This window comes from Elephantulus edwardii, unplaced genomic scaffold (assembly GCF_000299155.1).
Source record: "Elephantulus edwardii isolate Elephantulus edwardi_28Jun2011 unplaced genomic scaffold, EleEdw1.0 scaffold00114, whole genome shotgun sequence".
Lineage (NCBI taxonomy): Eukaryota > Metazoa > Chordata > Mammalia > Macroscelidea > Macroscelididae > Elephantulus > Elephantulus edwardii.
Window position 1 is genome coordinate 713,254 of NW_006399864.1, and position 12,187 is coordinate 725,440.

Consider the following 12,187-nt stretch of genomic DNA (forward strand, 5'->3'; position numbering starts at 1 on the left):
TGCTGAAACTGAGGAGGACCTGAAGCACTTGCTGCAGAAGGTCAAGGACTGCAGCCTTCAATATGGATTGAAGCTCAACATCAAGAAAATAAAGACTCTCTCCACTGGGCCAATTGGCAGCATCAGTATGGATGGTGAAGAGATTGAGATTGTTAACAGTTTACTTGGCTCCACAGTCAACACTCTTGGTACCAGCAGCCAGGAAATCAAGAGATAAAGTGCATTGGGAAAGTCAGCTGTCGGTGACCTCTCCAAACTACTGAAGAGTAACGATGTCAGGCTGGAGACTAAGGTGTGCCTGATCCGGGCCATAGTCTTCGCAATTTTGTGCTATGCATCAGAGAGCTAGATAGTGACTTGGGATGATAGAAAGAGAATTGATGTCATTGAGCTGTGGTGCTGGAGAAGAATGTTGAATATACCGTGGACTGCTAGGAAAACAAACAGGTTTGACCTAGAGAGGGTGAAACCAGGCTGCTCCTTGGAGTCAAGGATTCTGAAGCTTCGTCTCACATACTTTGGGCGTATTGCAAGGAGGGGCCAGTCCTTGGAGAGGGACATGATGTTTGGGAGAGTGGAGGGACAACACAGGAAAGGAATACCCTCGATAAGATGGTTTGATTCAGTGACTGGGGTGGCGGGAGTAGGTGTGTCAGATACAGTGAAGTTGGCACAGGTTAGAGCAGGATTTAGGGCTCTTGTACATAGGGTCACTAAGTCACAAGTGACTCGATGGCACATAACAACAACAACAAGATTAGTAAATTAGCCATTAAACATGATAGGGTTTTTCCCCCTTTTAAACCAAGAGCAGAGCACTAGGTCAAATATTTTTTATTTATAGGTTGACTAAATGTTTATCATACAGTTGTTAAAACTTTAGATCAATTTATTATGCATTTGGGTAAAATAAAATATAGAATTTTGAGTTTTGTTGATGAGCTCATAAAACTTTTGTACTTATTACTTCCTATTGTCATTCTTATAGAAAGAAGGCCATTATGTAACATTGTCAGATATTTTATCTCATACCTATCAGAGGCCGTGGCACTAGGGCTACTATAGTTAATGTCAGATGTGTCTTGGCTGAAAGCAGAGAGAACCACATGAATGTCTGTGTTCCATTGACTGTGCAAAGACATTTGAATGTGTGGATCACAACAAACTGTGGCTGACTTTGAGAAGAATGGGAATCCCAGAACACTTGATTGTGCTTATGAGAAACTTATACTTGGACCAGGAGGCAGTTATCAGAAGAGAGCAAGCAAGGAAGGTACTGCATGGTTCAAAATTGGGAAGGATGTGCATCAAAGATGTGTCCTATCTCCATACCTTTTCAACCTATATGCAGAACAGATTATCCAGGAAGCTGGGCTCTGTAAGGAAAAGTGTGGCAGCAGGATTGGAGGTAGACTCATCAATAGTCTCTGTTATGCAGATGACACAGCAGTGCTTGCTAAAACTGAGGAGGACCTGAAGTGCTTGCTGCAGAAGGTCCAGGACTGCAGCCTTTAATATGGATTGAAGCGCAACATCAAGAAAACAAAGATTCTCACCACTATGCCAATTGACAGCATCATGACAGACGGTGAAGAGATTGAGATTGTTGACAGCTTCAGTTTGCTTGATTCCACAATGAACACTCTTGGGACCAACATCCAGGAAATTAAAAGACTAATTGCATTGGGAAAGTCTGCTATCAGAGACCTCTCCAAGGTACTGAGGAGCAATGACATCACTTTGGAGACTAAGGTGCGCCATGGTCTTTGTCATTGCTTGCTATGCATCAGAGAGCTGGACAATGTCTAGGAATGATAGAATTAATGCCTTTGAGTTTTGGTGCTGAAGAAGAGTACTGAATATACCATGGACTGCTAGGAGAACAAGCAAGTTCATCCTGGAGAGGGTGAAGCCAGGCTGCTTCTTGGAGGCAAGGATTCTGAAACTTTGTCTGACGTATTTTGGACATATTGCAAGGAGGTACCAATCCTTAGAGAGGGACGTCATGCTTGGGAGGGTGGAGGGACTGTGCAGGAGAGGAAGACCCTTGATGAGATGAGTTGATTCTGTCACTGGGGTATTGGGGACGGGCCATGTTGGAGACAATGTGATTGGCAAGTGATAGAGCAGGGTATAGGGCTGTTGTACATAGGGTTGCTATGAGTTTCTTGGCACATAACAACAACCACCTATCATTGGTCATGTATAGTCTTCAACTCTACACATGCATTTTGTCTTGAATTATATCAGTTAGCCTTCATAATTACCTTGAAATGTCAGTAGTATAACTCCATTTTTAAGGTCTCCATTTTTAAAAACTGAGGCATAGAGTCATCCTTGAGCTAGATTCTCATCTTTGGGGTTGTAGGGCAGGGGAAAGGCTTGAGAAGATGAGGCTTAAAATCATAGCTACTTTGCTTTTATTTTAAGATTTCATAGAAGATTTTTACTGCAATGATATGTACTTTAAAATATGTACAAATTAAGGTGTAGAGGGGTTAATAAGGAATAGGTAAAAGAAACCTCTCATAAAATGTGTAGAATTAATATGTATTTTTATTTGTTCGCTTCAGTGAGAAGTGAGAAACATATTCATAAGGCCTTTTCTTTTTCTTTTTAAAGCACTGCCCTAACACTATATTCACTACCCACGAGTCCTTGTTGTTATGTGCCGTCGAGTCACTTTTGGCTCATAGTGACCCTGTGTACAACAGCTCTGCACCCTGCTCTATCCTGTGCCAACCTTGCTATCTCTGGCACACATACCCCCATTGTCCCAGTCACTGAATCGATTCATCTCATTAAGGGTCTTCCTCTCCTGAGCTGTCCCTCTGCCCTCCCAAGCATGACGTACCTCTCCAAAGACTGGTCCCTCCTTGCAGCATGTACATTGTATGTCAGACAAAGCTTCAGAATCCTTGCCTCCAAGGAGGAGCATGGTCACACCCTTTCAGGACAAACCTGTTTGTTCTCCTAGCAGTTCATGGTATATTCAGTACTCTTCTCCAGCACCACAGCTCAAAGGCATCAGTTCTCCTTCTATCATCCCTGTTGTTGTTACGTACCATAGAGTCACCTGTGACTCATAGAGTGACCCTATGTACAAGAGCCCTTAACCCTGCTCTATCCTGTGCCAACCTTATTGTCTCTGACACACCTACCCCCACTACCCCAGCAACTGAATCGATCTACCTCATCTAGGGTCTTCTTCTCTTGCACTGTCCCTCCACCCTCCCAAACATGATATCCCTCTCCAAGGACTGATAGTTCCTTGTAACATGTCCAAAGTATGTCAGATGAAGCTTCTGAATTCTTGCGTCCAAGGAGCAGCCTGGTCTCACCGTCTCTAGGACAAACCTGTTTGTTCTTCTAGCAGTCCATGGTATATTCAGTACTTTTCACCAGCACCATAGCCCAAAGGCATCAATTCTCTATCATCCTTAGTCATTGTCCAACTCTCTGATGCATACATAGTAAGCAATTGTGAAGACTGTGTCCTGGATCAGGCACATCTTAGTCTCCAGACTAATGTCGTTGCTCTTCAATACTCTGGAGAGGTCCCTGACAGCTGACTTTCCCAATACAGTTCACCTCTTGATTTCCTGGCTCCTGGTTCCAAGAGTGTTGATTTTGGAGCCAAGTAGTTGAAAACTGTCAACAGTCTCAATCTCTTCCCCATCCATAATAATGCTGCCATTTGGCCCAGTGGTGACAGTCTTTGTTTTCTTGATGTTGAGCTTCAATCCATATTGAAGGCCATAGTTTCTGACCTTCTGCAGGAAGTGCTTCAGGCCCTCCTCAGTTTCAGCAACTAGGATTGTGTCATCTGCATAATGTAGGTTGTTGATGACTCTTCCTCCAATCCTGATGCCACATTCCTCCTCACACAGCCCAGTATCCCTGATGATATGTTCTTCATATAGATTGAAAAGGCATGGTGACAGAATAAATCCCTGGCGGACACCCTTCCTGTTTTTGAACCATACAGTGTTTCCTTGCTCTGTTCTGACAACTGCCTCTTGTTTCAAGTATAGGTTTCACGTTAGCACAATCAAATGTTCTGGCATTCCCATTCTTCTCAGAGGCAGCCACAGTTTGTTGTGATCCACACAGTCAGATGCCTTTGCATAGTCAGTGGAACACAGACATTCCTCTAGTACTCTTTGCTTTCTGCCAAGATCCATCCAACATTAACTATAGTCATTGTATAATTCAGGGGCTCTTAAATGAACTCTGACTCTTTGTAACCCCATGTGTGTTTTGAGTGGAATTGTACTACAGTATGTTGTTCATGGCTGATTTTTTAAAAATAGATCACTGGAACTCTTTCAAGGTATTTTAGTATGATTTTGCAGGTAAGTTTAGTTCCTAGTTTTCTGATTAGCTAAGGTGACTGCAGATAACCTTATCTATGTAGGGCAGAGGAAAGACTTGAGGAAAGTCTTAAAAGCATGGCAATTCTGATTTTCTTTTAGCTATTTATGGACCTCTTCTACTTTATAAATGAAAACTGCAAATTATTCTCCAGAGACCATCTTTCCAGTTTCTGCTCTCAGGAATGCCTGGGGCATTTTCAGCGTTGCCTTCTTGTTTACCTTGTTAACTTGTCTTCTTGTTTCATTTGTTGGTTTTTTCCTCTATCTGCTTTTCATTTGTCAGGGTTTTTTGCAATTCTTCAGGTACAATCTATAAGAATTTGCTTTGGTTCTTTTTTCAAATCTGCCCAACTCACGTTTTAAACTCACCTTTTATTGCTTGCTTACTTTTCGAATTCTTTTTTAAGAATACATCGTAGTTTATGTATGTGAGAGTTCTAATATCTAGAGTTGGATCAGTATTTTAGCTTACTATTACATATATGATGTATTATTTGGGTATTATCATTTCTTGTGAGTGCTCACATTTACTTAATCTTAACCTGGGAAAATCCTAATTGTCTTGAAGGTCTTTTTCTCTGAGAAAAGACTTGTTTCTCCTGGGTGCCAGATTGCTTTGTATGTGAGTTGATGCAATCCTGTTTTATGAGTTCCTGATTTAACATAAGAAATTCCAATTTAGCACCTAGGCTTTGTTTGCCCAAAACTTAGTCTCATTATCACAGAGTAAACTAGCTTCCTCATTCACAACTACCAGCTTAATTTTCCAGTCTTTTCTCTTTTGCTCATGGGATATATTAGATACATATATTCAAGGGACATCACAATCCGTTGGTATAAAATAGTCTAAGATGTAGTTCTGCATCCTGCTTTCATGTTTAGTGATTGGTCTTAAAAGCTCGTGAGCAGCCATTAAGGTTTTTCTACTGATTTTTTTTTCCCCCACAGAGCAGAGAACAGTTAAGAAAATCAGAATTTGGAAAACTTATTCTAAAGAACCACACGAACATTAATCCTCCTGCTATTGAGGCCAGAGGACTAGATAATTCCCCAGTCCCACTGTACCTGATCTGAAGGGGACCATAACAGAAGGTCCGTCATAGAGTATGGGGAAAATAGAACACAAAGCTCAAATACGTAAAAAGACCAGCTTAATGGTCCGGTAGAAACTGATGGTACCAGGCTTGGAACTGAACTTACCCTGTGACTCAATTTCCAGCCAAACAAAAGCCAGGCCTGAAAGGTGATCGGAAATACTAGGAGAAAATGCATCCCTCAAAATAATCAACCAAACATGCTCAACAGGGCAGTGATTGACCAGAAATAAAGTTCAAAAGGCAGAAATAGAAGAGATAGAAGTGTCTTGAGATAACACTTCAAAGAAGCGTTTTGGAAACTTTCCATACTGAAGGTTTTGAGGTTCATCAGCACCTGCTCCAGGCATCTTTGCTCTCAGCAAGCAAAGTTGTGGCGCATCACAGCTTGTTCATGAATCTTCCTCCAGTCCTAATGCTGGATTCATCTTCATATAGTCTGTCACTGAATAAATGCACAGAACACTAGGGACATAGTATGAGGGAATTCTGTCGCAGATCGAAAGACCATGCCTCTCTGATGGAACAGATCCACTCGCAGCTTGCAGGCAATCTCCTCCCGCTCAGTCTGTAGCTTCAGAAACCCACTGGTCAGAAATCTGTTAAAAGCTATGAGTCAGAATCAGCTGAAGGGCAGTGAGATGATTAAATGGCATTGATTAGATGGCAGTTTTTTTATCTGCTACTGCAACCTTTGAAAAAACAAATGACATTTTCATAGATGCTTGCAAGCCTTTGTTAACATGCAAGGTAATTGGAAGAGGAGTTTTTGATTGGTTTATAGGAAAATCTCTGGGGAAACATTGGATCATCCTGGGAGAAGGACAGTTAGGTCTAGGTATCACTGACCATTAGGCCTGTGACATATGTTCTTATTCATAGGATTGACAGCAGTTATAAATTTTCTCTACTGTCTGCTTTTTTAACCTTAGAAATGGATTTTAAGTTAAGTGTCAGACAGGTGGATTTAATCCTGCCTTTACATAAATAAAAACTCAAGAAAACACTGTGTAACGGCCTTTCTGGAAGACTGAAGAGAGTAGGGAAATGTAGAATACTATGGGGAGGTTGGTCATTATACTTCATTTCTTCAGATGAGAGTTAACAAACAGTATATGAAAACTTCTTTATCTTTTCAGAGTGACTTTTTTTTTAAGCCAAGTAGTTAATATACTCTGAATTGAAAAATCTTGCATTTCTCAACTATGTGCCCTAAATAAGCAGGGATATTTTTTAGGATATTACTGTGGAATATTTTGAAGAAGTGGTTTTATTTAATACTTAGGTTTAATCTTTTGAGTAAAGTAACAAAGGTTCTATACTTGGCATATAAGTTACCAAATGTTCCAAATTTGAGACAAATTCCAATATATATCCTAGAATCTGACATACCTTTTACTTCTCTTTGAGAAGTAACATGATCACTTGACATCAAATCTCTTTCTTCTGTTAATTCTTAGACCAGCTTTCTCTCTTTCGTTCTTTCTATTTTTATTTTTTCTTCTGGGCATGAGTAAATACAGAGACCCAAGAACCAGGTTCATTACACGTTCCAAAAAAGAGCAGTCCTTTTTTTCTTTTTCTCTCATTTTAGTGTATGGTATGAGTCCAGTTATGACATTAAAGCAGCAATGGGCTTACCAAATACTAATAAACTTTGACTTATGATATCAGTTCATTGATAATGTCTTCTCTTACTGATGCTGATAGAAGTGATGTTTAACTGAGCCCTCTTTTGAGTATAATTCAATGCTGTGTTTATCTTACAAGTGTGTTTGCTACTTTAAAAGAAGGGACCTTAAGAAATTAGGTGAGATTATTGTTAGCTAGAGAGATGAAAGGGATGCATAGGAGCAGGTAAGCCGTATGATTTAAAGATTCTTGGCTGTGGGACAGAAACACTTGTCTAGACTGAGTACCTTAGGGAGAAGTCAGACAAGCATAACTAGCATTTAAATATTTTATAGAAAACACTACTTTGGTAGCCATAGAAAGGTAAGGTCATGGTTTTTAGAACTCAGTTTTTCTTTGATTTTTATGGAAAATTCTGTTGTTCTTAATTGAAAGGCCTTTATTAATTTTGTTATATAATAATGAAAAATTAAAATACCAACAATAAAGACAAAAAATAAAATGAGATACTTCAACAGCTGTCACTATAGTCTTTAATGAGGGAAGAATTAGCAAGGGAAAATAATAATAATAATAATAATAATAATAATGTATTAAGCATCAGTGAATCTCAATAGCACAATGGATATGTATTTTACTGCTGCTGACCAAAAGGGTGGAAGTCAAAACCTCGCAGCACCTCCAAGGGTTAAACCTGCAGGTCTGCCCCTGTCTAAAGCTTGGTGGGTCGGTTTTAACTCCTCATTAATAAGATTGTGATGATTCAGAGTCAATGCTGTGAGCAATAGGCACCATCTTTTCAGTCCTTTTTAAAAATCCCATTTGACATGCACTGTAGTTATTCCTATTTTATGAAGAAGTGACCTGAAAAGGGGCAGAACCTGTCAGGGTTGGAGATCTTAACCACTCAGATACCATTGTATGTATGTATTACTGAAGAAGTACAATAATTATGGTCACAATAGAGTTCTACTTTCTTTACCACTTTTTAAAAAAATTTTATTGTATCATTCAAAGTTCTGATAAGTTTGCAAAGCTTTCATATGTTTACCTTGATGTTTTCTTACGTGCAGTTTATTTGGCTAAAACTTGGAGCTTTGAAGGTCCAGGTGGTATGTCTAACCTTGTTACGTTCCAGTTTCTTAACTCCTTTCTCTGTAACCTCTCTCTCTGTTCTCACTGGTTCATGGTTCAGAATTCGCATGCAATTCAGTCTCTTGACAAGTGGTACCTTTTGTGTCAGCATTAGGAAATTGTCTTATTTTTTTGTTCTTGTAGCAATGTTTCTATAACATGTTTATTTGTCGTATAAATGGCTTGTAAATTTGTTGTGTAAAAGACTGACCTAGGCAATCGGAGACAATAACACAGTTTCTCTGAGAAAGTTTGATATGGTGAAGTAGTGATGTTTTCATGTCCCCCTCAAAAAACTATAGTACAAACCACACGGAAATAATGTAAAAGAGGGGCACAAACTAGAAGAGCTCATAGAACTCATCTGAGGACTCTGATGTAGATATGCCTGAGATGGGACTGTTGATTAGACATGCTTTGAAAAGTCCAGTTCTGATATTTTGGTTTGATTTTTGTTTTGTTTCCCCCTCTAATCATCTTAGGGTTTAAAATTTGCTTGATACCTTTTTTTCTTCCACCCTTTCTTTTTTTCTGCTAAATGATCATATAGCATGGGTGTGCTTATCACGTATGCCTAAGCATTCTTCCACTGTGGCCACTAGTGTATACTTGTTTAAGCTGATTTGCAAGGGAGAGTTAAACTACCCTTTACAAACTACAAGAGTATTTAGGTTTTAGATATTAGCTTGCTGTTATCAAAGCATGTTATATTTATTGTTCCTTACTTGAAAAGTTGATTTTTTTAAAAAAGGTAAATTTAGGCTATGTGAAAGAAATCTTCCTATTTATTTAACTAGATGAATATAGTGGTTAAATCCAGTCATATTTAGTTCACTCTAGTTTGGTTTCTCTCTTTAGAATTGTAAGCACGGAGTTGGGGAAGACATCCTGATTTTCCTTTACGGTCTACTCTGAGTATAATAATATGAACTCGTGGAATCCTACAAAACATATGTGTGTGTGTATATATATATGTAGTAATGATAGTGATAACATTTGTTTGCTTTCTTTGCAGTTCTCTCTTCCCTTTCAAATTTCTACACTGGAGTTATTTTTTGGGTTTCTGTTTGGTTTGTTATTTCTGGGTTTTTCAGGATTTTTTGGCTTGTTTTATTTCTCTCAATTTCTCTTCAACTGTCAGTGGAATTATTGTCTTCCTGTCTCCACATTCAGGTAGTGTCAGTGGCTGAGTATCACCGCAGGATCGATGCTCTAAATACTGAAGAACTGCGCACACTCTGCAGACGTCTCCAGGTGCCCGGTTCAGTAGTTTAAACTCTTCAGGGGTGGAGTGCTCCCTGGTTTTAGTGCCTTTTCTCAGGGCAAATCTTATATTTGAAAGATTTATTTTGACTACTGCACTAAAATAAACCACCAGAAAATTCCTTTCTGTATTAAAGAGTACAGTATTTTCATGAAGAAATACAGGATTATCTTTTCTGTCATCTTTTCATTTGAAAAATATTCAGAGGAATTTTCTGTTACTTTATGACTGTTCTCAGTTCTGTGTTTGTTAGAGTGATTTTTGTTTTAGTTTTAACATTGGATGAGTATTTCCCATCGGAACTTGAGATTGCACCTTGACTAAAACAAATCTGAAAGTTATACTTCTTTGGAGGGAGAAAAACTTACAGTCTTATTGGATAGCAAAGCCTAAGTGTTTACTCTGCTTTAAGGCTGCACAGTTCTCTCTACCCCCTTTCAGATATCTTAATTGTTGGTTTTTTTCTTGAGGCGTTCCTGGATGTTATTAAAGTACAGTGGAATAATATAGCTTGGGTTCTTAAGAATAAGCTAGACACTAGAACTAGATAAATTATTTAACATTCTGTGACATAATCTTTATTTTTAAAAAAAATAAAAGAGAATGTGACAAAATTGAACAGAAAATTATACAATTGAACTCATTTTCAGTTTTGTGTGTGTTATTAGTTATGCGTGTTTCCTCTTAATAAGATATTGCTTTGCTAAACCTGTTAATTTTTTTTTCTTTTCTTTTACTGCTTCTAATGGTGTCTTGGATTTATTTTTAACCTTTCACATCATCAAAATAAAACATGATGATGTGAAAGAATGCATTTAGTTTCTCATCAGAAAACTGTACAGTTCTAGAACATGTGTTGGTTGAAAATAAATTCTGTTCAGGTTTGGTAAGAAATCTCTTTTAAGAACAAAATACTTAAACAAGATTTCATCGCTCTATAGAACCATAGTCATCAAGCAAGCATTGCTGCATTTTAGTTATCTGCTCCAACTAAATTCTGTATACTTTCCTTCTTAAAAGTTTTATCAATAATAACTAGTTATCTTTTATTTCCCAGTGTTATTACATTGCTTATATTAAAATTAATACTGAAAAAAGCACCAACAGTACAGATTGTATAGTAGTTTTTTTAGTGAATCACATTTTTATCATTCTAAGAATATGAGTAAGATAATTTTCATAAAGAAAAAGCACATGTTCTATTTAATACAACCATAGGAATGTAATTATAATAATTTAAGAACAAATCAATTTTGGCTTTTTTTGGGTACAACTAGATTGTTTTTAAGATCCAACATTTTTACACAGTATTAATAAAAAATAAACCAAAAATAGCTAATGATAGATAGCATTTTAAATTTAAGTTAAGAAATATATGGATGTGTGGGGAGAGATTACTGGTGATGCAGAGCACTCAGCTCCTAAGCCAAGGTTGGCTGATTGAATCCACCAGTGACTGCAGAGGAAAGATGACACTGTTTGCCTCTATAAAGACTGTAGCCCAAGAAGCTCTGGGGACAGTTCTGTGTTATATGGAGTGTCTCTGAGTTGGAATTGACTATCAATAGCAAGCAAAGGTTTGGTATAGGTCACACGTTGGCCTGCCAGCTAGGAGGTGAAATTCACCAGCTGCTCTGTGGAAAAAAGGTGAGACAGTCTCCTTTCATGAAGATAGGAAGGACCATCATGAGTTAGAATAGTCAACAGCAGATGGTCTAATTTTTAGTTGTTTTAATATACATACATCGATATGTGTGTGTATGTTTATATATATATATTTTGTTGCTGTGTGCCATCAGAACTGACCATGGCTGACCCTCCAGCGGATTTTCAGAGGTAGTCACTTGCATTGGAGGAGACTGCTGTCCTTCTCCTGCAGAGCACCTAGTGTAGTGTGCCTTTGCCCCCGAGGAGTGCAGCGGAGCTTCTTACCACTAGGCCACCAGAGCTTGCGCGCACACACACACAACCCAAAATCTGGCATCTGCTGGTGCTCTCCATGTGGTTTCTGAGGCTGTATTGCTTAATGAGAGGAGACAGCCTCATTTTTCTCCCATAGAGCGGCTGGTGGATTTAACCCTCCAGTTTGCAGCCCACTGACCTACTGCCAGTAGCTTAGTTGTGAAGATTTGCAGTTGTTGTTGTTGTTTTTATGTGTCGTCGAGTCACTTGCAACTCATAGCAACCCTATGTACAACAGCCCTAAACCCTGCCCTATCCTGTGCCAATCTCACTGCCTCTGACACACCCATCCCGATCACCCCAGTGACTGAATCAATCCACCTCATAGAGGGTCTTCGCCTTCTGTACTGTCCCTCCACCCTCCCAAGCATGATGTCCTTCTCCAAGGACCTGTCTCTCCTTACAATATGTCCAAAGCATGTCAGATAAAGCCCCAGAATCCTTGCCTCCAAGGAGTAGCCTGGTTTAACCCTCTCCAGGATGAATCTGTTTTCTTGGCAGTCCATGGTACATTCAGTACTCTTCTCCAGCACCACAGCTCAAAGGTGTCAATTCTCCTTCTATCCTTCCTACTCATTGTCCAACTCTCTGATGCATAACAAGTGGTTACAAAGACCATGGCCTGTGTCAGGCGCACCTTAGTCTCCAGAGAGACACTGTTGCTCTTGAGTACTTTAGAGAGGTCCCTAACAGCAGACTTTCCCATCGCAATACGTTTTTTTGAT

The 12,187-nt window shown here is 39.0% G+C and overlaps 1 protein-coding gene across 5 annotated transcripts in view; it reads left to right on the forward strand.

The window, feature by feature from the left end:
- The window catches only part of OXR1 (oxidation resistance 1), a 325,904-nt gene that overhangs the window by 294,913 nt on the left and 18,804 nt on the right, over window positions 1-12,187 (forward strand). For 2 of the 5 annotated variants that reach the window (XM_006892321.1, XM_006892324.1), the window contains one exon: window positions 9,410-9,490. The exons of the other annotated variants lie outside the window; for them this stretch is intronic. In XM_006892321.1, the coding sequence (XP_006892383.1) occupies window positions 9,410-9,490 (81 nt within the window). The remainder of the gene's footprint in view (window positions 1-9,409; window positions 9,491-12,187) is intronic. 5 annotated transcript variants of the gene reach the window in all.